The sequence below is a fragment of the Schistocerca cancellata genome, chromosome 5, assembly GCF_023864275.1.
Source record: "Schistocerca cancellata isolate TAMUIC-IGC-003103 chromosome 5, iqSchCanc2.1, whole genome shotgun sequence".
Classification (NCBI taxonomy): Eukaryota; Metazoa; Arthropoda; class Insecta; order Orthoptera; family Acrididae; genus Schistocerca; species Schistocerca cancellata.
In genome coordinates this window covers 429,419,512-429,446,963 of record NC_064630.1, presented here as the reverse complement: position 1 = coordinate 429,446,963, position 27,452 = coordinate 429,419,512, and the positions used below count along the sequence as shown (strand labels likewise).

Below are 27,452 nucleotides of genomic sequence, written 5' to 3'. Positions count from 1 at the left end.
ACCTGTCATCTCCACCCTCCTATCCTCTTCTCTTCCTTTATTCTGCCCATTCTCCCTCAGTCTTGCACCCTCTCCTTCACTCTCTCTTCATCCTGCCCCCTTCCTTCCCCTCATAGCTCCCTTTCATTTCCTTCCAACCCCCTCTCAGTCAGGCAATTCTCCCCTCCCCACCTCTCCACCCCTCTCTCATATTTACCCTCCTCCCTCCCTGTTTTAGTGCTTTAAGCAACTAGTTCCTTATTTATGTGCCTAATTTGTTTTTTATACACCCTTTCTGAAAGAACAGACACCATGCATACATATACTTGGTTCGCCTAGCTGGGCCATGGATACATCTTCTTCAGTGCATATGCACAAATACATCAGACATCCTGTGAGAATCTCAGAGTAGTGAACATGGAGGAAATGGACAAGGACTGCGGATAGGTGGCGCTCGATGGGAATGTGGATTGACCATGAAATGTGCTGCGATAGTCCTTGCAGTTGTGATAAGCCTGTGTTCCGGATGGTGCAGCGGTTAACCCACCTGTTTAAGAAGCAAGAGATCCCAAGTTCAAATCCCAGTCTGGCACACATTAACACTCGTCGCAGCTAATTCTGCGTAATGTTCTGATGCAGCTGACAGCAGTGATCTCCTCCCTTTACGTTAATTTACACAGTTCTTACTTAGGTTTGTTAACTGTCGTTAGAAGTGCTTTGGTGTTTCAAAACATTTAATGATTGATTATAATGTTTCCCACTTGCATTATTAACAACCTCCACTTCAATAAAATAAGAATTTTTGTTTATTACAATTAACTTGTCTGTGATTATAAACATGTTGCTAATTATTTTACAATCTGGTTTCAGTACTTAGTAATGGATTATTACTGTGGTGGTGATCTGCTCACATTACTTAGTAAATTTGAGGACCGTTTGCCTGAAGACATGGCTAAGTTTTACATTGCAGAAATGGTTCTTGCCATAGGATCTATTCATGATCTAAGATATGTTCATCGAGATATAAAACCAGATAATGTTTTACTTGATGCTAATGGACACATTAGGTTAGCTGATTTTGGATCATGCTTAAAATTGTTTGAGGATGGAACAGTACAAAGCAATGTTGCTGTTGGAACTCCTGATTATATTTCACCAGAAATTCTTCGGGTAAGTTTGAATTTCTATAAAATTTTAATTACTTGTGAATATAAAGGCCTCGGAAGTCTTTTGCCATCTATAAAAAAAAAATTATCATTATGCTTCACAATATCTGTCACTGTTTGCCATGTTGTGGATGGAATAATGGGAGGTTGGTTCTGATTACAATACTCTTTGGCATATACTGCATGACACTATTATACAGACGAAGGTAGGAAAGATTCAGTGGTGATGTTCCAAATAATTGAGGTATGTGGAAGAAAGATGTTTTATCATCATGAATAATGAGAACAAAGAGATGCACATGTTATTAATTTTGTCTATGTAAGTCTGAAAGAATTAATGGATTTCACTTCACTGAATGAACCATCATCCCACTGTACTTGTTAATCAGTTGAGCTTTTGACGGAGTCTGAAAAGTATTAAAAGAGAATAGGGGGTAAATTACATTACAATGCTAGTCATTAAAACGGCAACATCAGGAAGAATAGCGAATAATTAAATTGTAACAGTTTTTCATATACATTATAGTAAGAAGAATTCATCATTAGATTTGTAGATTGAAATTTAATACACACAGCTGCCACCTCATGTGGTGACAGTGGCTCTAACCTGGCTGGCCATCATGGTGAACTAAGCTTAGATAATAATTACGGGTATGTAATTCCATGCTGCTTCAGCTCTGTGCCAGAGTTCATCAATCATAGTGGCTGATGAATAGTGACACGGTAGTGTCTCAGATACCCATAACCTTATATTCTCAGTGAATGAGAGATTTAGAGAATTTTCTGGCCCGGCCAACAGCTGAACACATTCTTTGTCTAGGCAGGTCAGGACAATTCTGGCAGAATGTTGTCTTACACTTTATTGTTGAAATCTAATGTCAAAGAGACCTTGTATATAGGGCACAACCACAGGTCTTAACATACCATAGGAAATTGTATTATGTACTCAGTGGCATCCATACCATCATGCAAAATGCTGGCCTGTATAATAATGATGAATGCAGTGTGGCAGTTTTGAGTCTTCTTGGTGCCCCCACACATGGTTACTTATATCATGATGGTGTATGCAGAACCACAACCCATCTAAAAAGACAACGTGGTGATCTCTGGTGTCCAGTGTTGCTGCTGGGTGCACTACCTTCTCTCTAGTGCCACGTCAAGGGAGGCTGCAGTGATGGTCTCTGTGTTGTGACAGTCCATGGTGCTTCAGACGTCATTTCATTATCCATGTGGATACATATCTTTCTACAAAGAAACAAATTTTTAGGCATAAGGTACAGTCCCTGGCTGTACAATCCTGCATGACTATGGAACAGTATATCTGTCCTCTTGGGTAGCTAGCCACCGCACTCATATTCGGGAGACTACAATTCAGACCAGCATCCGGCCATCTTTTCGATGATTTTCCTAAATCACTTCAGGCAAATGCTGGGATGGTTCCTTTGAAAGGGAACAGCTGATTTCCTTCCCCATCCTTCCCTGAAATGGGACTGATGACCTCGCTGTTTGGTCCCCTCCTCCCCTAAATCAACCAACCAGCCAACCAATCAACCTCTCGAGTGCTAGCCATGTGGGACTATTGAGATTCTCATGGCGCTGATTATGACCCTCTGTAACCCATCTGTTCGATATATGCATAACAGTTGTGGGATGCTGATGAACACAAGCATCTGTATTGCATAACGATAACCCACTATCTTGATAAGCCATGATCCAGCCACTGTCATGTTCTGACATGTATTGGTACACATTTATGAAGCATAAAACAGTCTTATTGCAGACAAAAAACATTCAAATGTGATATTTGAATGAGAAACTTGCTACATAATCTTTTCTTATGTACAAGGTGTAGATGGCATCCTCTTACCTAGTTTGTCAGATTGTTCTAAAATACTAAATATTTCCGTATCCAAGCATACAGCACACTTCCTGGCAGTTTGACAACTGTTAAAAGCTGCCTTCATTGTGTTGTAGTTTTAACGGCCAGCCATATTTATATGAATGAACTTCATTTTGAAGTAGAAGGGGAATTGCAACAGTGGGCAAACAAATAGAAATTATTTTATTTGTCAGAGACATGCTGACATTGCAATAAACAGCTTTCTTATGTTGCAATCAGGCACAGTAGATTTATTTTATTCCATGAACTAGAAAAATAATAAATAAAATAAAATAAAACTTGGGTGTAGCATTGTTGATGCAAAAGGACTGAAGAGGTTAAAGTAACTGAGATAGATGACAGTTTATATGTTTTTTTATGAAAACTTTATGTGAGCCAAAAGGCTTGCCCCAAAATATGGAGCAGAGGGAATGAGAAATATGTTCAGATGTATTGTCTGCCAAGAGTGAGTAGTTATATTATGTGTTTGAAGAAAGGATTGGCAGTCAAGGGTGTGAAATGAAGCAGCAAAAAAATCATTGCAAAGAATAGCCTAATAACTGGTATATTCAAATCATTTCAGAATAAAAAGAGGGAATAAATGGAAGAAAAAGTCAATGAAACGACAAATTTACACACACACACACACACACACACACACACACACACACACAGAGAGAGAGAGAGAGAGAGAGAGAGAGAGAGAGATTGTATATAAAATGAAAAGAAGAAAGTGGAGGAAGAAAGCATGTGGAAGAAACTAAGAAGTAAAGATGAAAAAAATTAGTATAATTTAAGAAATATTGAATAACATCAACATCTTCATACATACTCTACAAGCTACCATATGGTGTGTGGCAGAGGCTATCATGCACCACCAATAGTCATTTCCAAACCATTTCTACTCACAAATGGAGCTTGGGGACTGTCTATACACCTTCATACAATCCCTAATATAACTTTTTTTGTCTTTGTGGTTCTTACGATAAATGTATGTTGGCAGCAGTAGAATTGTTCTGCAGCCAGATACAACTGCCTGTTCTTCAAATTTTCTCAATAGTGTTTTGTGAAAAGAACATTGTCTCCCCTCTAGGGATTCCCATTTGAGTTCATGAAACGTATTCACATGTTTATTGACTCTACTGGTAACCAAATTAGCAGCATGCCACTGAATTGCTTCAGTGTCTTTCTTTAAACCAACCTAGGTATCCTGAAGACTTAAGCAGTACTGAAGAATGGGTTGCTTAAGTGTTCTGTGAGTAGTCTATTTTGTAGGTGAGCTATGCTCTCCTAAAACTCTCTGAATGAACCATAGTCGACCACTCACCTTCCCTATTACCATCCTTAAATGCTTGATCCATTTCATATTGCTATGTAGTGTTATGCCTAGGTATTTAATCAATGTGACTGTGTTAAGTAGCACACCACTAATATTGTATTTGAGCATTCCAGGATGGTTTTTCCTACTTATCTGCATTAATTTACATTTTTAAGGATTTAGGGTACCTTGCCAAACCTTAGACATCACTCAGTGACAATACTTCCTCATACACTACAGCATCTTCAACAATCATTGCCACTTGCACAATCTGCATATCGCTTGTATATACTCAGTTGGTCATAACATTGCTCGTGAATTGAAGGACGTTTAAAATCCTATTCTGGATACAATTTTAATCTCAGAAAGTATCATTAGAGTATACACTCCATTGTGGTGCGACAGATTCAGTATAGATCTATCAAGATATACTATTATGAGAAAGCCTTTGTAGTTTATATGACTGCTCTCTTATCTGTTTTTAAGTGTAACTTTTCATAGTAAAATTGTTCTGCTTGAAACGTGGCTGTGTGTGTCCCAAAAACAGGCCTTGTACATCCCAAACACACACTCATCATCTCATACACATGTTCATGATCTGAGTACTGCTGCAAACTTTTTTTCTTGGGCCCTGGTTGGAGATATGAGTTGAATCACAGAATGGTAATAAAAATATTAGTGTTACCATAGAAAAAAATCTGAAGACAGACATGAAATTATGTTGACATAATGTTTACTTTAAATTGCCAATGAATGAGATTTTGGGAAGGCAATAAAAAGGGGAAAAATTACATATAATTTTGAAACAGAAATGAAAGGGCTAAAAAAGAGACTAAAACTTCTGAAGACAAGGATGCAAAGAGTAAGAATGAAACCGATAGAAAAATTAAGTATATTATCTGATCATGGTGAAAGGAGATAAAAAGAAATAAATAGTAGGACATAAAGACAAATATGATAATGAAAATTTACTGGAAGACAAACAAAGGAAACGTAAAAGATATCAGAAGAAGACAGTAAATAAACACGTATACACAGGGAAAATGTCACTGGACAGGCATAAATAACCTATGAAACAGGAAAACCGGAGTTTGGCTGCTTACTTACCAAACTCTGAAATAAGAACAAATGGAATTTGGCCAACACCCTACCTCCCTTTTTTTTACACACACACACACACACACACACACACCAATTAAAAATATGATTCAATCTCTGCCCTATGTACTTTCTAAAACTATTTTTTCTTTGGGTAAAGTAAGTAGTTACAGATTCAGGGGGCTGAAGGAACGGGAAAGTAATTCAAAAACTGTTGAGTAGGGGATATTCAAAATGGTTGCAGAATTAAAGTTGAATTTAAATTTCGGATGAACTCATAAATAAATTTGTTGTAGCCTTCTTAGGATAACATAATTCTGAGTTTTCAGACTCATTGAGGGACATAATATGGAATTATTTTAGTTTCAGATGTGGTATTTAAGTTAATAGTTTGTACCAGAAACTGCTCTATCTAAAATTAATACAAAAAAATTTAATAAATTATGTCTTAAATAAGCAAACACTTTTTCAAAATATATTTTAGGTAAATGGCAGCATTAACTTAAATTAATTTCCTTTCCATTGCAGGTCATGCATCTACAGCTTCTATTTCTCCACTTTCACCTGCTGTGTTATTGCCACGTTTGCTGCCTTGCAACATTTTCTTACTTTCATTAGTTTCGTCTTTTTCTTGTCAATACCTGTTTTCCTGTACTTTTTTCTCTCTGATTATATTTTTAAAAGTATGTCTTATTTTACCATTGACTTTTGCTGCATCCCACAGTTTCTTTCCGACTTCTTTCTGATATGTTTGGCTTCTGAGTTGCTACAGTTATTTATTGATACTTTAGAATATGAAAGTTGACTTTGCAGTGCTTAAAATTTCATTGAACTCAGTTTCTACAAGTATTTTCGTTTATCTACTTATACCTTAGTCTCTAACCTTTCCTCATGACTTTTTTAACTCACAAGATACTAGTAATTTCAGAAGCTAGAGGTTCAGAGTGTATTTTATTTAATGGTTCTATTAGTTCTGCTGTTGTGGTTTTCAGCAGTTGAAAATGTGTGTTCATGTTCTGCCTTACTTATTGTTATTCTTCATAAGTTTATATCCTCATGCTCTGTATTGCACTACAATGAAGGAGTGCCCTCTAATGCACAAAACAAGGAGGAAGGGAGGGAGGGGGGGGGTTGAGGCTATCTTATTCTAAGATTATATTATTCTTTCATTCTGCACAAGTAACTGCTTCATGCTCGTATTTATGTACTCTACCTCTGCATCCACCCACATACTTACAAGTCACCATATGGTGCATGGCAGAGGGTACTTTGTAACAGTACAAGTAATTTCCTTTCCTGGTCTACCTGCAAATGGAGAAATGGAGGGGGGGGGGTGGAGGAGGAGATGACTGCCTGTATGTCTCCTTACATTATGAGCCCTACTTTCTCTTATCTTCCTTTGCAGTCCTTATGTGAAATGTATTTTGGTGGTAGTTGAATTCTTCAGCAGGCAGTTGCAAATGCTGGTGCTCTAAATTTCCTCAATAGTGATTCATGAAAAGATCATCATGTCTCTGTAATACTTGCATGTTGATCAAACCTACAAATAACAAAGCTAGCAGAACATCTCTGAATTTCTTCAATGTTTTCCTTTAACCTGACCCAATGGGAATCTCAAACAAGACAAGTACTCAAGGACGGGTCGCACCAGTGTTCTATATGCATTGTCCTTTATAGATGAGCTTATCCTTCCTAAAATTCCCCCATTAAACCAGACTCTACCAATCACCTTTTGTACTACCGGTACTGTCCTTATGCGCACATTCCAGCAGAATAGCACTAACACTGTATCCAATCATTATATGATGGTTTTTCCAGCTCATCTGCACTAATGTACTTTTTTTTTTCATTTAGAATGAGCTAGCAATCATCACACCAAATAGAAACACTGTCTAAGTCATCCAGTATCCATCGACAGTCACTCAGTGACAACACTTTCTGGTATATGACAGCATTATCAGTAAACAGTCATAGATTCCTGCTCACCCTATTCCTCAGATTATTTACAGGGGGTGTTCAATACATAATGCAACACATTTTTTTGGCGGCCAGTTTCGGTTGAAGAAATGCAAAATTTGCTGTGGAGAATTGTAGAGTATTCCTGCTTCAGCCCTCATAATTTCATGAAGTTCTAGTAGGTGATGGCACTATATGTGGCCTTCAAAATGGTGTCTATAGTAGAGCTGCATTCCAAGCAGAGAGATGTCATTGAGTTTCTTTTGGCGGAAAACCAGAACATCACATATATTAATAAGTGCATGCAGAATGCCTATATGCAGATCTGGTAGTGAACAAAAGCATGGTTAGTCACAAAACTTCATTGGACTGGTCTTCCCCATCCACCCTATATCCCAGATCTCGCACCTTCAAACTTCTGTCAGTTTGACCCGATGAAGTACGCGTGGGAAGCAGTACTTGGTTATTGATGCAGTAAGATGTTGGCTGCAGTGTTGACCAGTATAGTGATACCACGCAGCCACATAGGCTCTTCCAATAAGGTGGCATTAGGGCTGTTGCATGGAATAGAGATTATGTTGAAAACTAGGGTTATGTAGCCAAAAAAATGAGGAATAATATGGTGTATTAGAATCCTGAATAAAACCATCCTGCTTTAAGGGGGGGAAAGGAAAAAGTGTTGCGTTACTTATTGAGTGTCCCTCGTATGTACATAGAGAACAAGAGAGGTCCTGTCACACTCTTAGGGAGCACTCTTGACATTACTCTTGTATCTGATGAACACTCGTCATTGAGGACAACATATTGGGTTCTGTTACTTAAGAGGTCTTCAAAACTCTCTTATATCTGGGAATTTATTATATATGCCCGAATCCTTGTTAACAGTCTGCTGTGGGGCGCCCTGGGCAACACTTTCTCGAAATATACGACTGTTGAATCTGCCTGTTCCCCTTCAGCTGTGGTTCACAAGATATCAGGAGGAAATGGCAAACTGAGTTTTGCAAGGGCAATGTTTCTATAATCCTTGCTGATTCATGGACAGAAGCTTTTCTGTCTCAAGGAAATTTATTATATTTGGACTTAGAACATGTTCAAGAATTTTGTAGCAAATCAATGTTAAGGATACTGGTCTGTAATTTTGTGGATCTGTTCTTTTACCCTTCTTATGTACAGGAGTCACAGCCAACAGCCGTGCTGTAGTGGTAACACTGGTTCCCGTTAGATCACAGAAGTTAAGCGCTGTCGGGCTGGGCTAGCACTTGGATGGGTGACCATCCACTTTGCCGAGCGCTGCTGGCAAGTGGGGTGCACTCAGCCCTTGTGAGGCAAACCGAGTAGCTGCTTGATTGAGAAGTTGCGGCTCTGGTCTTGGAAACTGACATACGGCTGAGAGAGTGGTGTGCTGACCACATGCCCCTCCATATCCGCATCCAGTGATGCCTGTGGGCTGAGGATGACATGGCGGCCGGTCGGTACCATTGGGCCTCCGTGGCCTGTTCGGGCAGAGTTTAGTTTATATACAAGAATCACTTGCACTTTTCTTACAGTTGCTTGGGGCTGTGTGTTGGTGAGACATTCACGGAAAATGTAACCTAAGTAAGGGGCCATTGCTGTAGAGTACTCTTTGTAAACCTGAACTGGGATTCCATCCGGACCTTTTGACTTACTTGTTTTCAGCTTTTGTCTATGCCAGTGATACCTATTACTATCTCCTCCGCAAGGAAGTCTGTGCGACCATCAAACAGTAATCTGCCCGTATGATCCCCCTGCTTGATTTATTTCTTAAATGCGAAATTTAAAACTTTAGATTTCTTTTTGTTGTCTTCCGTTGTCACACCAAACTGGTTGAAGAGTCACTGAATAGATGGCTTTGACCCACTCAATGATTTTACATAGGACCAGAATATTCTCAGTTTTTCAGTAAAATCTTTCACTGAAGTATGACAATAGAATTTCAGACTGTTACTTTTTACTGGAAGATGTAATGGGGTCTGCTGACTAGATTTTTGTGTTGAATGTATTGAAGTGTGATAATTGCATTGGGTTATAAATGTTGTCCATTGAAAGGATGTAAGAAATTAATGCTAATTCAAAATTTGATGATGTTATTACAGGCTATGGAAGATGGACAGGGAAGGTATGGTCCTGAATGTGATTGGTGGTCGCTTGGTGTTTGTATGTATGAAATGTTGTATGGTGAGACCCCATTTTATGCAGAATCACTTGTGGAGACATATGGGAAGATAATGAATCATAAGGTAAGAATTTTTTCAGTCAAATGATAACGCCTGGATTTCTTATTATTATACTTTAACATTAATAACATGGTAACATGATAAGTTTAATTACTTTGTATATACAGTGACACCCATATTTTACATTTTCATGCTGTCCAGATGTAAAAAACACAAAACTGAGGAAAATGTTAAAACCCCCCAAAATGCTAGGGCACACACATGTAATGGCATACACGACTCAAAATTTTCAATCTTCGCCAATACTTTGTACAAAATCTGCCTAAATGAAGGAAATTAAATGTACAATACAATGTTTATACAATAATTTGTGGTAATGAATTTCATTAGTTAGTTCTTAATGAATCATAGATATGTAACAGCAAGTAAAATCTTATGAAACAATTGAAATTGATATCTGGGTACAAGGTAATCCAGCTATTTTCCAACATGCTACAACCACAGATTATATGTTCAAAACACACATTTTTGAGAGATCATCATTTTTGCTCACACAAAAAAAAGCAAAAACTTATGAACGTGTTGAATTAAATCAAAAACATCACAACAGCTAAGTGGTTAAACCATAAGCATAAATGTGGACATCTGCTTAATGACAAACTTTATCACCATTGCTGTTATTGTTTAATGCTTTTCTTACGAGCTGCACTTCATATGCTCACCACCGTTAAAGTGTTATTTTAGGCTTGATGTGAGAAACAGTGACATTAAAAAATGAGTTTACATCCCCAATTAATGTTACAAGCTTATTAGAAATCAGCGGAGTGATTTTATGTAGAGTGTGTGAAATGTAAATTGGAAAGGAAGTTTAGGTGCTACAGTTTCACTTCATACCCCCTAACAGTGCTGCCAGTCTTTACGATCTACAGTGTGTGGTGCAAATTTTATACATGAGTAGTGTATGTAGTTGTTGCAATTGTATTGTGTCAGATTTGGACACGAAATTCTTTCAAATGTGCTATCGAAAAACCATTGTTCTTTTTCCATGTGACAACTCCATCATAGCACACCATCTGCACAAAAAGTATGTTTTCAGCACTTTACAAAATGCTTTCAGCCCTACCTGCACTCCTGTTGTTGAAGGCCCACTCCTCCTCTCCACACAATCAGAAGATGAGCTCATTTCATGTGTGTTAGTGTGGTGTGGTGGCTGCACTGGCTATTGGGTGACTTACCGAGCTGCCAGCCAATAAGAGTTCACCAGCCAGAAATGGGCTTCATCTTCTTGATTATGACCAAGCATATTCTTTGAGACTCAATGTCTGAATTTAAAGGGTTGACAATTGATATTGTTGCTGAATACAGAAAATCAGAAATACATGCAAAAAGATGAGATTGAGTTATAAGTGGCATAAAAAAAGGTGGTGGCTGGGCCCCTTTGCCACGTGTTGGCTTGGTCCGGAACACTTCGCATCAACTGTCTTGTTTTTCCATTATCATTGCAACCTAGCAGTAGTTGAATCATAATTGCACAGTGAAGCTAAATGCTGCAAGTTGTGATAGCAGCACTGATCATGGATTACATAAGCACTTCTTCTCTCATGTCTCCCTCTTGAAATATGGCTTCCCGGCTACAGTCCACAATTGAAATATGGTATCCCGGCTATGACACAAGTTGAAAATATGCTCACTATTTTTTATTTACTTAAATTTGCCATATTTCGTGACAGTTCCTTTTCTGTTAGACATTTGCTAGGCGATATTAGTCTTGGCTTCAGTTGTCTAAGTATGATTCCACAATGCATCGTTGTCGGCTGCAGAAAAGACGTGGTTCAACGTGTTTCTCTCATTTTGGTGTTTCAAATACAGTTTCTTCAAATGTAGTTTCTTCTTTTTAGTTAATACAAAAATAATAGTAACATAATTCAAAATTATTTATGACGGTGACCTTCACATTGTTCTACCGTCAGCACACACCAAGAGTTAACTGCTGACTGACTATAGTCAAAGACTACTCCAACGTCAAAGATATTTTACACAATTCACAAGTTTCCACTTGTAATCAGTCTCTTTGCTATTCTTCGATACATTTTCTAATAGTAATCAATATACTTTTACTCTCAAAAACAGAAGTAAATTAACATATAATAGGACAAATTATAATAAATCCTGACAAAAATATAAGAAAACATTCACAATTTGGTATCGGCAAATACAGTAAAAAAAAAAAAAAAACATCTCCCAGATCCATTACACTCTCCACAATGGCTTAAAATATTCCCTTAACTCTATCACCATCTGTGGTGCAAACCGTCTGTCTTTTGTGCCACTTACACCTCGTTCAGTCACATCATATGTCAATAGGAAGAAAATGTGATGACGACAAGCGAGATGTCAAGAACGAACTTAGAATCGAGGTGAACTTTACTAGGAAGAAATGTAAAATTGGGGATTTTTAGCATTGATCTTATGGGTTTTTCACAGGGGCTACAAATTTATAGTGTAGAATAACAAAAAACATAAAACTGGAGAACGTAAAATTGAAGTTACACTGTGTGGAGCACAGTATTCTTAATATTAGAATCTCTTTACATAAAACGTTATTAAATATTAGCTAAAATCTGACATAACTGCCAAGATTGGCCCTTAAATAGAGGAACATTGAAGAAGATGATGAGAGACTAACATTTTCGACAGAGAGACTCTGGTTTTGGTTGTGATTAAGGAATCAACTCCCTCCTGCCCCTAGATCATCCATGGCTCTTTCATGTGTGTGTACCTGGCGAGCTTAGCGCCCTGAGCTGTCGCTTTTTTTTTTTATCTTCTTCTTTAGATTTTGAATTGAGGTCCCCCCCCCTCTTTTTAACGATCTCCTAAGCATTCTCAGTATATGGACAACCAATCCTGCCAAAAAGCTAACGCAATACCTAAACTTATGTGCGCTCATCATGTGCTCTCTCGATCATAGGATCATAGCCCTCTGACAAAACTGGTCTCTCATAAGAAACTTCCTGGCAGATTAAAACTGTGTGCCCGACCGAGACTCGAACTCGGGACCTTTGCCTTTCGCGGGCAAGTGCTCTACCATCTGAGCTACCGAAGCACGACTCTCGCCCGGTACTCACAGCTTTACTTCTGCCAGTACCTCGTCTCCTACCTTCCAAACTTTACAGAAGCTCTCCTGCGAACCTTGCAGAACTAGCACTCCTGAAAGAAAGGATATTGCGGAGACATGGCTTAGCCACAGCCTGGGGGATGTTTCCAGAATGAGATTTTCACTCTGCAGCGGAGTGTGCGCTGATATGAAACTTCCTGGCAGATTAAAACTGTGTGCCCGACCGAGACTCGAACTCGGGACCTTTGCCTTTCGCGGGCAAGTGCTCTACCATCTGAGCTACCGAAGCACGACTCTCGCCCGGTACTCACAGCTTTACTTCTGCCAGTACCTCGTCTCCTACCTTCCAAACTTTACAGAAGCTCTCCTGCGAACCTTGCAGAACTAGCACTCCTGAAAGAAAGGATATTGCGGAGACATGGCTTAGCCACAGCCTGGGGGATGTTTCCAGAATGAGATTTTCACTCTGCAGCGGAGTGTGCGCTGATATGAAACTTCCTGGCAGATTAAAACTGTGTGCCCGACCGAGACTCGAACTCGGGACCTTTGCCTTTCGCGGGCAAGTGCTCTACCATCTGAGCTACCGAAGCATGAATCTCGCCCGGTACTCACAGCTTTACTTCTGCCAGTACCTCGTCTCCTACCTTCCAAACTTTACAGAAGCTCTCCTGCGAACCTTGCAGAACTAGCACTCCTGAAAGAAAGGATATTGCGGAGACATGGCTTAGCCACAGCCACAGCGCACACTCCGCTGCAGAGTGAAAATCTCATTCTGGAAACATCCCCCAGGCTGTGGCTAAGCCATGTCTCCGCAATATCCTTTCTTTCAGGAGTGCTAGTTCTGCAAGGTTCGCAGGAGAGCTTCTGTAAAGTTTGGAAGGTAGGAGACGAGGTACTGGCAGAAGTAAAGATGTGAGTACCGGGCGAGAGTCGTGCTTCGGTAGCTCAGATGGTAGAGCACTTGCCCGCGAAAGGCAAAGGTCCCGAGTTCAAGTCTCGGTCGGGCACACAGTTTTAATCTGCCAGGAAGTTTCATATCAGCGCACACTCCGCTGCAGAGTGAAAATCTCATTCTGGAAACATCCCCCAGGCTGTGGCTAAGCCATGTCTCCGCAATATCCTTTCTTTCAGGAGTGCTAGTTCTGCAAGGTTCGCAGGAGAGCTTCTGTAAAGTTTGGAAGGTAGGAGACGAGGTACTGGCAGAAGTAAAGCTGTGAGTACCGAGCGAGAGTCGTGCTTCGGTAGCTCAGATGGTAGAGCACTTGCCCGCGAAAGGCAAAGGTCCCGAGTTCGAGTCTCGGTCGGGCACACAGTTTTAATCTGCCAGAAAGTTTCATATCAGCGCACACTCCGCTGCAGAGTGAAAATCTCATTCTGGAAACATCCCCCAGGCTGTGGCTAAGCCATGTCTCCACAATATCCTTTCTTTCAGGAGTGCTAGTTCTGCAAGGTTCGCAGGAGAGCATCTGTAAAGTTTGGAAGGTAGGAGACGAGGTACTGGCAGAAGTAAAGTTGTGAGTACCGGGCGAGAGTCGTGCTTCGGTAGCTCAGATGGTAGAGCACTTGCCCGCGAAAGGCAAAGGTCCCGAGTTCGAGTCTCGGTCGGGCACACAGTTTTAATCTGCCAGAAAGTTTCATATCAGTGCACACTCCGCTGCAGAGTGAAAATCTCATTCTGGAAACATCCCCCAGGCTGTGGCTAAGCCATGTCTCCACAATATCCTTTCTTTCAGGAGTGCTAGTTCTGCAAGGTTCGCAGGAGAGCATCTGTAAAGTTTGGAAGGTAGGAGACGAGGTACTGGCAGAAGTAAAGCTGTGAGTACCGGGCGAGAGTCGTGCTTCGGTAGCTCAGATGGTAGAGCACTTGCCCGCGAAAGGCAAAGGTCCCGAGTTCGAGTCTCGGTCGGGCACACAGTTTTAATCTGCCAGGAAGTTTCATATCAGCGCACACTCCGCTGCAGAGTGAAAATCTCATTCTGGAAACATCCCCCAGGCTGTGGCTAAGCCATGTCTCCGCAATATCCTTTGTTTCAGGAGTGCTAGTTCTGCAAGGTTCGCAGGAGAGCTTCTGTAAAGTTTGGAAGGTAGGAGACGAGGTACTGGCAGAAGTAAAGCTGTGAGTACCGGGCGAGAGTCGTGCTTCGGTAGCTCAGATGGTAGAGCACTTGCCCGCGAAAGGCAAAGGTCCCGAGTTCGAGTCTCGGTCGGGCACACAGTTTTAATCTGCCAGGAAGTTTCATATCAGCGCACACTCCACTGCAGAGTGAAAATCTCATTCTGGAAACATCCCCCAGGCTGTGGCTAAGCCATGTCTCCACAATATCCTTTCTTTCAGGAGTGCTAGTTCTGCAAGGTTCGCAGGAGAGCTTCTGTAAAGTTTGGAAGGTAGGAGACGAGGTACTGGCAGAAGTAAAGCTGTGAGTACCGGGCGAGAGTCGTGCTTCGGTAGCTCAGATGGTAGAGCACTTGCCCGCGAAAGGCAAAGGTCCCGAGTTCGAGTCTCGGTCGGGCACACAGTTTTAATCTGCCAGGAAGTTTCATATCAGCGCACACTCCGCTGCAGAGTGAAAATCTCATTCTGGAAACATCCCCCAGGCTGTGGCTAAGCCATGTCTCCGCAATATCCTTTCTTTCAGGAGTGCTAGTTCTGCAAGGTTCGCAGGAGAGCTTCTGTAAAGTTTGGAAGGTAGGAGACGAGGTACTGGCAGAAGTAAAGCTGTGAGTACCGAGCGAGAGTCGTGCTTCGGTAGCTCAGATGGTAGAGCACTTGCCCGCGAAAGGCAAAGGTCCCGAGTTCGAGTCTCGGTCGGGCACACAATTTTAATCTGCCAGAAAGTTTCATATCAGTGCACACTCCGCTGCAGAGTGAAAATCTCATTCTGGAAACATCCCCCAGGCTGTGGCTAAGCCATGTCTCCACAATATCCTTTCTTTCAGGAGTGCTAGTTCTGCAAGGTTCGCAGGAGAGCATCTGTAAAGTTTGGAAGGTAGGAGACGAGGTACTGGCAGAAGTAAAGCTGTGAGTACCGGGCGAGAGTCGTGCTTCGGTAGCTCAGATGGTAGAGCACTTGCCCGCGAAAGGCAAAGGTCCCGAGTTCGAGTCTCGGTCGGGCACACAGTTTTAATCTGCCAGGAAGTTTCATATCAGCGCACACTCCGCTGCAGAGTGAAAATCTCATTCTGGAAACATCCCCCAGGCTGTGGCTAAGCCATGTCTCCGCAATATCCTTTCTTTCAGGAGTGCTAGTTCTGCAAGGTTCGCAGGAGAGCTTCTGTAAAGTTTGGAAGGTAGGAGACGAGGTACTGGCAGAAGTAAAGCTGTGAGTACCGGGCGAGAGTCGTGCTTCGGTAGCTCAGATGGTAGAGCACTTGCCCGCGAAAGGCAAAGGTCCCGAGTTCGAGTCTCGGTCGGGCACACAGTTTTAATCTGCCAGGAAGTTTCATATCAGCGCACACTCCACTGCAGAGTGAAAATCTCATTCTGGAAACATCCCCCAGGCTGTGGCTAAGCCATGTCTCCACAATATCCTTTCTTTCAGGAGTGCTAGTTCTGCAAGGTTCGCAGGAGAGCTTCTGTAAAGTTTGGAAGGTAGGAGACGAGGTACTGGCAGAAGTAAAGCTGTGAGTACCGGGCGAGAGTCGTGCTTCGGTAGCTCAGATGGTAGAGCACTTGCCCGCGAAAGGCAAAGGTCCCGAGTTCGAGTCTCGGTCGGGCACACAGTTTTAATCTGCCAGGAAGTTTCATATCAGCGCACACTCCGCTGCAGAGTGAAAATCTCATTCTGGAAACATCCCCCAGGCTGTGGCTAAGCCATGTCTCCGCAATATCCTTTCTTTCAGGAGTGCTAGTTCTGCAAGGTTCGCAGGAGAGCTTCTGTAAAGTTTGGAAGGTAGGAGACGAGGTACTGGCAGAAGTAAAGCTGTGAGTACCGAGCGAGAGTCGTGCTTCGGTAGCTCAGATGGTAGAGCACTTGCCCGCGAAAGGCAAAGGTCCCGAGTTCGAGTCTCGGTCGGGCACACAGTTTTAATCTGCCAGAAAGTTTCATATCAGCGCACACTCCGCTGCAGAGTGAAAATCTCATTCTGGAAACATCCCCCAGGCTGTGGCTAAGCCATGTCTCCACAATATCCTTTCTTTCAGGAGTGCTAGTTCTGCAAGGTTCGCAGGAGAGCATCTGTAAAGTTTGGAAGGTAGGAGACGAGGTACTGGCAGAAGTAAAGCTGTGAGTACCGGGCGAGAGTCGTGCTTCGGTAGCTCAGATGGTAGAGCACTTGCCCGCGAAAGGCAAAGGTCCCGAGTTCGAGTCTCGGTCGGGCACACAGTTTTAATCTGCCAGGAAGTTTCATATCAGCGCACACTCCGCTGCAGAGTGAAAATCTCATTCTGGAAACATCCCCCAGGCTGTGGCTAAGCCATGTCTCCGCAATATCCTTTGTTTCAGGAGTGCTAGTTCTGCAAGGTTCGCAGGAGAGCTTCTGTAAAGTTTGGAAGGTAGGAGACGAGGTACTGGCAGAAGTAAAGCTGTGAGTACCGGGCGAGAGTCGTGCTTCGGTAGCTCAGATGGTAGAGCACTTGCCCGCGAAAGGCAAAGGTCCCGAGTTCGAGTCTCGGTCGGGCACACAGTTTTAATCTGCCAGGAAGTTTCATATCAGCGCACACTCCGCTGCAGAGTGAAAATCTCATTCTGGTCTCTCATAGTTTGATGCCCAATCAGTAACCTCTCCTTGTAAGCCAATGAATAGGAGACAATCCATTTGGGGGCACCAGGGCCCTGAACACTGGCCACAAACCATGGTGAATGTTGCTGTGGCCGGTTAGTGTCCATGAGGAAAATACTCAACCGGAGTAGATGGATACACCACAAATAAAAAGAATTAAACGTACACCAGGTAATGGTCACCTAAAACCAACTGCCTTAGTGACTGGAAGCAATTTATAACTCCTCAGCCTTCCTTCCCATACATAGCCATGCTTTAGAACAAGGGGCAGTCTGTGAAACAAGGAATTATCAGTGCAAACTCCACTGCAGAGTGAAAGTGGTCCATCGTTACAGGTGAAGAGAGTTGATGTTATGGGTATGACCCAGAAACCAAGCAAGCATTAAGCCAGTGGAGGACTTAAAAAAAAAAACAAGCCAAGTGATGTTGAATGTGAAGATGATGATCATTGTATTTTTGATATTCGTGGAATTGTACGTCGTGAGTACGAGGGGCATTTGAAAACTCCCTGCAAAGTCCAAGTGATGGCACCACCAGCACGTATCAAGGTCATGTTTAGTTAGTAGCATCTTTGGAAAGAACACACACCAAGTTTCAGCAATATTGGTTTATTTCTTTGTGTTTGGCATTCGTGTGAATCAAGAAAGTAGAGTGATTTAAAAAAAAAATGGGTAAAAAAGAATTTCGGGTGGTGGTTAAACATTACTTTATGAAAGGCAAAATGCCTCAGGAGACTAAAGAGAAGCTTGATAAACATTACGGTGACTCTGCACCTTCAATTAGAACAGTTTATAAGCGGTTTCAAAATTTTCGGAGTGGTCATATGGGCACAAGTGCTGCTGAATGTTCTGGATACCCTGTGGAGATTACGACTCCAGAAACCTTGATAAAATCCATGAGGACAGAAGAGTTAAGGTACGTGAGATTGGTAGTGCTGTGAGCATCTCAAATGAATGGGTACATAATATTTTGCATAAACATTTGGACATGAGAAAGCTATCTGCAAGATGGGTTTTGTGATTACTCACGCTTGACCAAAATCGGAATCGTGTGAAGTGTTACAAGAATGGTTTGCAGCTGTTCAGGAAGAATCCGCAGGACTTTAAGCAACGTTCCGTCACTGTCGATGAAATGTGGATACATTACTGTACACCTGAGACCAAACATCAATCTAAACAATGAGTTACCAAGGGAGAATCTGCACCGAAAAAGGCGAAGACCATTCCTTCAGCCAGAACGGTTATGGTGACTATCTTTTGTGATTCGCAAGGGATAATCCTGATCGACTCTTCTGGAAAAGGGAAAAACTATTACAGGTGCATATTATTCATTATTATTGAACTGTTTGAAAACCGAGCTGCAAGAAACACACCGGCGATTGGACCACAAAAAAGTCTTTTTCCATCACGACAATGTACCAGCACACACCTCAGCAGTTGTGCTCGCAAAATTAATGGAAATAGGATTCCACCTCATTTCACATCCCCCCCTCCCCTATTCTCCAGACTTTGCTCCCTCGGACTGCTGTTTGTTCCCCAATTTGAAGAAATGGCTGGCGGGACAAAGATTTTATTCAAACAAGAAGGTGATTGCAGCAACTAATAGCTATTTTGCAGACTTGGACAGTTCGTATTATTCGGAAGGGATCAACAAATTAGAACAGGTTTGGATGAAGTGTATGAGTCTAAAAGGAAACTATGTCGAAAAATAAAAAGGGTTTACCCCAAACACGCAAGTAGTTTTTATTTTTGCACGGACTTTTCCTCGTATGTACCCCCTGACCAGACTGTTTACCAGCAGTTTTATTTGGAAGTTTTAAGACATATGTGAGTGAATGTGTCAAGGAAATCCCCAGAACTCTGGTGATCAGGTGACTGGTTCATTCATCAAGCCAACAACCCTGCACACATGGGCTTATGAGTTACCCATTATTTGACATCTCAGGAATGGTCTGCCATTCCCCATCCTCCCTATCCAACAGATATAGCCTGATGCCGCTTTTTCCTACTTCCGTGAATCATAAAACTGCTAAAAGAGAAGCATTACGATGATGTGGAGGTGGTAAAAACAGGTTCGCAAAGGCCACTGCATGATACCAAATTGAAGAGCTTCAAACTGTAGGAAAAAAGACTTGACAAGTGCATCACATCTAATGGAGAGTACTTGGAAGCTGACTGAAGGAATTTTCTAAAAAGGCTCATGAATAATTTTCTTATAACAAAAGTCTATTCTCGTACTGTAGAACTATCAGACAGAGAACAATGGCAGTTATACACTGTCCAGTCACATTTATGTGACCACTGCCTATGTTTGACGTCAACATGCAGTAACCACTCACAGATGTCAAGTGGCAGCACTAGCACTGGAGGAACGCAGAAAACAGTCCAGTTGTCATAATATGGAAATGGAGTGATTTATCTGACATCCAAAAGGCATGATCATCAGCTTTCAGGCCAAGGGTTGGAACATTTACAAAATGGCTAAGTTTGTAAACAGTTTGCGTGCTGCTGTGATTAAGCATACTGTGAATGACAAAATGATGCTATTTAAAACTGCAGCCGAGACAACTATGGTGCGCCATGACAGCGGTGAACAACCACTGTGGAGATGTGTACGGGCAAACAGAGTTAAAAGTTTGGAGCAGCTGACTGCCCAGGTGAACCAAGGGACTAACAACCATGTTTCCCCAACAACCATTTGGCGAATGTTGCTGCGTATGGGCCACCGCAGCAGGTCCCTGGTTTGTACATCCATGCTGACTGTTGTTCATCGTGGCAACAAAGGCTAGAATTTGCACATCAGTGCCAAAACTGGATGTCTAATGAGTGGCTACAGGTGGCCTTTACAGATGAATCACATTTTATGCTGCTTTGGACAGTTGACTGTTGGCATGTACAGTGTGAAATGTCTGAAAGCAGACATACTATGAGAATGGGTGAAAGTATCCAGGGTAGAGGGCATTCCCTATGTGATTTCATGATTCTGGGAGGCACAATGGATCAGCACAGATGTGCTTCTATATTTGGAGACTACGTCCACCCCTACATGCAATTTGTTTTTCCTCAGCATTGTGGCATGTACCAGGAGAACAGTGCAAGATGTCCAACAGTTTTCTGTGTACACATGTGGTTCAAAGAACACTAGGGTGGGTTTACAGTAGTCTCCTGGCCACCAGTCTCCTCAGATTTAAAACCAGTCAAGAATCTGTGGGACCACTTTGATTGGGCTGTTTGTGCCTTTGATCCTCAACCAAGAAAACTGGTTCAGGTGGCCAAGGCATTGGAGTTGGCGTGGCTCCATGTCTCTGTAAGTACCTGGCAGAACCTCATTGACACACTTCTTGCATGTCTCACAGCGATCCGTGTGGCAGAAGGTGGTTATTTAGGTTTTCGATGGGTGGTCACAGTAATGTGAATGGTTCGAGAGACTGTTTTCTGTATAGTTGTTTCGTTGCTTCAATTGGGAATATTTGAATGTATCTGGGTCATACCTGATGTTTAACCACACTCCTTTTGTTATTTTTGTTTTTCTTCTTTTCTTTCATTTCTGTTATTTTATTGTGCAATAACCAATTTTGAAAAAAGTTGTATATTAATTTCTTTTTTTATTTCATCAGTTTCGGACTGATTTGATGTGGTCCACCACAATTTTTGTACCTGCGGTACTGTCTTCATCTCGCTGTAGCACTTACATCCAGTGGCCTTTGTTATCTGCTAGATATACCCGTCATGGTCTTCCCCTACAGTTTATTGCTCTCTCTAGTTCCATGGATAATGTCAGAGATGAAATGATATATACAGTGCTTGTTTTCTACCGTATTTACTCGAATCTAAGCCGCACCTGAAAAATGAAACTCGAAATCAAGGGAAAAAAATTTTCCTGAATCTAAGCCGCACCTGAAATTTGAGACTCAAAATTCAAGGAGAGAGAGAAGTTTTAGGCCGCATCTCCAAATCGAAACAAAGTTGGTCCATTGTAATATGAAACAAAATTTAGGTCGAGTGAATGACGATACAGCTACAGTAGTTTGGTTCGAGTCGTAAGCTTAGCAGTTAAGGTTTACCAGGTAGCCATTGCTATGCGTCAGGTGCTCCCGTCCATATTTTACCCTTCCTTTTTCACGTGCTTCATCTGGTTTGAATTTAGTGCTTATTTTTCTTTGATCTGATAAGTGCCATTTTCTTTGTTATAGGTGTTTACGTCACTCTAAGCTGAAAATGCATTACTGTACTGTGTCATGCATTGTTTGTCGCATACTGTTAGTGCATGTTTACGGCCTGTCGCCGCTCGCAGCATGGATTGCTTTTGTGCGCGCTACCGCCGCTGTTACTTACACTGCTGCTTTCTTTGATAATGATCAACAAGAACCAAATAATAGACTGCGTATGATAGATGATGTTCTGAATGAGAGTTTGGCGAAAATTTTTCTCCATTTGAAAAGCTTTGCAGGCGCCTCTTTAGTACATTACATTCTGCACAGAAATTAGTCATCTTAGATTTAAAAATCTAGTCAATTGCCGTGCTTCACTTCTGACTGTATCACTATTAGGCATAAGAATAATACGAATATAAACATGACATGATATATATATTCTTCTGTATTTGCTGTTGCTCACTCTAGTTTCGTAGTTTATTAGGCACACAGGATTTAAATGAGATAGCAGCAAACATGAAACAATACATGGCAAAATGTTTATATTCGTATTATTCTTATGGTGAAGAGAATACTGCATGTGATTCACAATTCATAAAAGTTCCTATTAGCAACCATCTCTTCTCACAGGTAGGAAAAAATTCAGAACGTGTAGTTGGCCATATTGATAAACATCCCAAACAGTTTTGCCAGCATTGAAATGCTGCTACATTCGAAGATGAACAGTACGGAATTTGTATTTACTTCGTTGGATAATGTACCTAATGCAGTGGTCGAAACTCAGAGCAGAGGAAAATAGCTCGTCTTCCACCTTTTTTTTTTTTTAATTTATTCACTGACGCAGAGGTTTTGGTGCCAGTATTTATCTTTTTGCCTACAAAGCATGCCTGTGTAGCAAATATTCGACGGCAGAAGTTAGTTCTGGCGGCACCCACCAACATTTTTCAGAACTTCCGCTTGCTTTGCACTCGATTCTAAGCCACAGGCGGTTTTTTGGATTACAAAAACCGGAAAATAGTGCGGCTTAGATTTGAGTAAATACGGTATTCTTCAGTGTCCTGTTACACACACTACTGCACTGTGTGAAGCACAAACTCGCATTTTTAAATATTATACTCTGTTTTGATTAAGTGTGTTTGGCAGTACGTTATTAACAGAAGTGTTCATTATTGTAATCTTTGTTTTCATTTTGCTCTGTCTGGTGATATTTCTATACCACTTTCCACTTTAATTTTTAATTTTTGTGTTTTTGTGTTCTTACATTTTCTGCAGTTGTTATCAGACATACAGACCTGTTGATATTTATTAAGGGCTAAAATGTTATGCTTCCTTACAGAACTGCTTTGACTTCCCAACAGATATGGGTCTGGAAGTCTCTGAAGAAGCCAAAGATCTGATGAAAAGACTTATTTGTAGTTCAGAATTTAGGTTAGGTCAACATGGAATTGAAGACTTCAAGGTAAACATCAAACCGTTTCATAGATTTATTTATTCATAAGCAAAATTTTCAAATTTTTTGTGTTTATTACATTTTAGAATTATATAGAAAAGAAAAGTTGAGCTACACCTTCCTTTCAGAACCATCCATGGTTTGAGGGCCTCGACTGGGAAACAATACGAGACAGTCGTGCGCCTTACATTCCAGAGGTCAGCAGTCCAACTGATACCTCAAATTTTGATGTTGATGACACTGACATTCGAACTTCTGATGCTGTACCTCCTACATCAAATGCTGTTTTTTCTGCCCTTCATTTGCCATTTGTTGGGTTTACATTCACCCAGGGCTGGTAAGTTAAGCTATATTGTTCCTGTTGCAAAGAATAACTGCAGAGTTTGTTTGAAAACATGAAATGTTTAAGGTTGGGAAATTGAGTATTAAAGAATTTGTTGTTGTAATTTTAAAAAAAATTATTGCAATTTGATTTTTCACCTGTCCTCCTGAAAATTAAGTAACTGTTTGCCACATTACCAGTTTGGCCCAAATTTCTTTACAATTGAAGTGATAGTTACAAAAATCCTAAAAATTTAGGGAGAGGGAAAAACCATGCATCTTTTCCAAATTTAGACAAAATTCTATATTAATATTTTACATACACATCTGTTACATTAAAACAAGTTGATCTAATCACCTTATGAATTTGGTTTCAGTTGCATTTTCAAAACATAAAAACTTCGGAAAAAGCTTATATTGTTTCTGCAGCAAACGGATAGTGTTTGGGCACGAGACAAGGTTATAATTAGGGAATGTAGTTATAAACACACAGTGAAATTTTGCTGTAGTAACAAATAATACAAAAAGCTTACGTGTGATTAAAAAAAGTTGGCAAGTGTGAGTAGGACTTGTGCACTGAGGTTTTCATACAAACTTGCTTAGTTCATCCATCCTGGGAATCAAGAGTCTATTAACTAAGACGTGACTGCAACTTACATTTTATGTTTGCATGCAGTAATATTTTTCTATTAGGTTTTTGACAGTTGATGAATGCACTGTGCTGTAATGGCAAAATGATATTTCTTATGTGATACAACTACAGTTTAACAATTTTTGTATTTATTTCCTCTACTTGTACGGTGAAACATTGCTTCTTGCTGAATTTCTTGAATCTACGAGAGGTACCATATGGATTTTGATGAGTGAGTTTTTGAATATGAAAATAAGTGACTTTATTGGCTGTATGTTTTTATTGCAATGACGTAGAAGCTTATGTTTTTTACACTGCCGAGGGACCATAGACTTTAGTATATGACATAAATTTCAACTTGATACATGTACCCATTCCAGAAAAAGTGTTCTTAACAATAAATAGACAGACAGACAGACAGACAACAGAGTGATCCAGTGAGGACTCCATTTCTACTGATCAAGGTACAGAGTTCTAAAAAGAAAGGAAAAAAGAGAAAAAAATCATCATTTGCAGTGTTATTGTTCATCTTGATTCTGGACTATTGGAAAAGTATTTCACTGTGGAACTCCTGTGGTATATATTCAACAATTTTCTTTACATTCCTCAACTATATTCATTATAGGAATAATACCAAATTGGTAACAGAGAGTTTGAAAGCCCTATGTTGCTGTGGTATTTTTTTTTTAAACCAAGGTTAAAGATATAGTAAGCTATTAATAAACTTTAAATAACCAATTTTTGACAATATGAGGTAACTGGATAGATAATTGGATAGATTTACTCACCAAGCAACAGCAGCAGCAGCAGCAGCAGGAGAAAACACACACACACACACACACACACACACAGAAAAGTTTAACTTACACAAGCTTACAGGGCCAGTGGCTTTTCCAGCAGAAGAATTGAAGGGGAAGGTAAAGGACTGAAGTGGTTTAGTAAAAGGGTGAGAGAAGACTTACTGGAAGGGATGAGAAGTAAAGGGTGATTGTTGGGGACTGCACTGTATGAGATTTGAAAACCTGAAAGCTTAAAGGTGGAAGACAAAGCAATACGCATGGCAGACATTACTGCTAAAACATCTTGCATGAGTTAATAAGAGTGAAAAGCTAAGTGCATTGTATTTAATAGAGGTAGGAGGGGGGATGGTGAAAAATAGACATGTCAGAAAATGAAAGACGCAGAAAACTAAAATGGAGTGAACAAAGGAATAGGTACTGTGAAGAAATGCTGAGACAGGAGGAATTAATGTAAATTAAGGGTAGGTGGATTGCAAGAACAAAAACGTGTTGTAACACTAGTTCCCAACTGCGGAGTTTTGAGAAACTGGTATGGGAGGGGGAACCCACATGGCACGTGTAGTGAAACAGGCACGAGGTCATGGCTGTAAAATTGTAGAGCATGCAGTGCAAAGGATATTTCGTGTTGCAGGTATACACCCTCTGCCTGTGCCTGTTCATCCTGACTGATAACTTGGTGGTAGACATGCTGATGTACAAGGTGGAAAAGTGTTTACATAACAGCTGGTATGTGACATGAGTCGTTTCACAGGTGGCTCTTCCTTTAATAGTGTAGTGTTGCCAGTTACAGGGCTGGTGTAGGTGGTGGTAGGAGGCTCACAGGAATATGAGTCATGGGGTAGGGATATGTAGAGGCAAAGTGTTGATTAATCTGGGTGGTACATATAAATAAGCAAGTGGACTATTAGAACCAAAGGTAGAAAACATATGACAAAGACTGACAAGAGGGTTCCATAAGAAAGATGATGTCCACATCAATCAATTGTTGACAATTTAATGAATTGGATAGATAAAAAAATCTACTCGCCAAGAAGCGGCAGGAGAACACACACACACAAAACATTTAACTTATGGACACGGACCTACTTTCATTTACATATAATGTCAACTGGAAATGTCACTTTGCAACCCAATCTCAAGATCTTTCCAACAGCAAACCTGACATTGAACCGTGCCTTGAGCAGTTCCAACCATGATCCCAGCTTTATCCACCACCACTATCTCATCATCCCTTACAAGCCTTCCAAGAATTCCTCACACGTAGCATTGCTCACAACCATTACTCAGGTTATCCTCCCAGCAGGGAAAGGATCTACCACTGTGTTGACCAACAGGAGTATGTTACTGAAGGTCTACACCAGCTGTCTGAGACCTCTACATACAGTTTCTGCCATCAAGATTCCATCTCTATGATTCAGACTGACATGCAGTTCCCCCTGAAAACCTCAGGCCCTTCACAAGGATTTACACCTCAATCCCCAGAACTTCTTACCCCCCCCTGAGCCATGCACCCTGTAATCTTACCCTTCCACACATCACCATTAAAGTTGTTGACTTAGTATCTTCACTATTTTCAAAAGTTTCAAGAGGAGTAAGACTACAAAAGAAAAACTTTTTACTTCTCTTGATTATCTCATTGTTGTTGTCAATGGCTCAGTCGTGTCTAGGAGTACTTTCTTGCAGCTAAAAATTTTGATTTCTTAGGCCCTTGATGACAAAATAACTGTTGAAGATTTGTTTGTTGCTATAAATATCTTTTTATTTTATCCCATTCTTATAAATCATACCAACTTTATCATTTCCACATTCAAAAAACCAATAATTACATTGTTGTTGACAAGTTTAGCAAAATATGTGTGTTTCCATCTGGGGCATGCCCACTGGTACTTTACATTCTGCAGCACTCACAATTTCAGTTAGTTACGTGTTCCATTGATCAATAACACGGAAAAACCATTATGATGTGGGACGTGTCAAATGCACAAGAAATGCGCACATTTGTTTTTTGTTTCACATTATAGTGTTACACCTAAATATTTCTGTTGTCTATCCCATTCCCTTAATTAGCACAAAATGCATATATTATATCTCCAGATTTATTTACTAATATTCAAGAATTCATCTATGGTATAGAAGGAGTCACCAAGGAGGTATGATGTAAATTTGTTTTTGTAACTATTACTGCTATCGGTCAGATATTTTATTTCATCTGGTAATTTATCAAAAACTTTTATAGCAGCATATTTTACCCCTTTCTGTGCCAAAGATAGGTTAAGTAAAGGATAGTATAGGTCTTTCTTTTTTCTGGTATTGTAATCATGAAAGTCGCTGTTGATTTTAAACTGGTCCATGTTGTTGAGAAAAAATTTCATTACTGAGTAAACGTACTGTGAAGCAGTTCTAACAATTCCTAACGTTTTAAACAGATGCCTAAAAGATGTACGACTGTGAACGCCACACATTATTCTAACTACTTTCTTTTGAGCAGTGAATACCTTTTGCCTACCGTATTTACTCGAATCTAAGCCGCACTTTTTTTCCGGTTTTTGTAATCCAAAAAACCGCCTGCGGCTTAGAATCGAGTGCAAAGCAAGCGGAAGTTCTGAAAAATGTTGGTAGATGCCGCCACAACTAACTTCTGCCGTCGAATATATGTAGCGCTACTCAGGCGT

The 27,452-nt window shown here is 40.7% G+C and overlaps 1 protein-coding gene across 1 annotated transcript in view; it reads left to right on the top strand.

Moving 5' to 3' along the window:
- The window catches only part of LOC126189006 (serine/threonine-protein kinase Genghis Khan), a 372,927-nt gene that overhangs the window by 109,780 nt on the left and 235,695 nt on the right, over window positions 1-27,452 (top strand). The window contains exons 5-8 of the mRNA XM_049930817.1: window positions 850-1,149; window positions 9,511-9,654; window positions 22,915-23,037; window positions 23,157-23,365. Of these exons, the coding sequence (XP_049786774.1) occupies window positions 850-1,149; window positions 9,511-9,654; window positions 22,915-23,037; window positions 23,157-23,365 (776 nt within the window). The remainder of the gene's footprint in view (window positions 1-849; window positions 1,150-9,510; window positions 9,655-22,914; window positions 23,038-23,156; window positions 23,366-27,452) is intronic.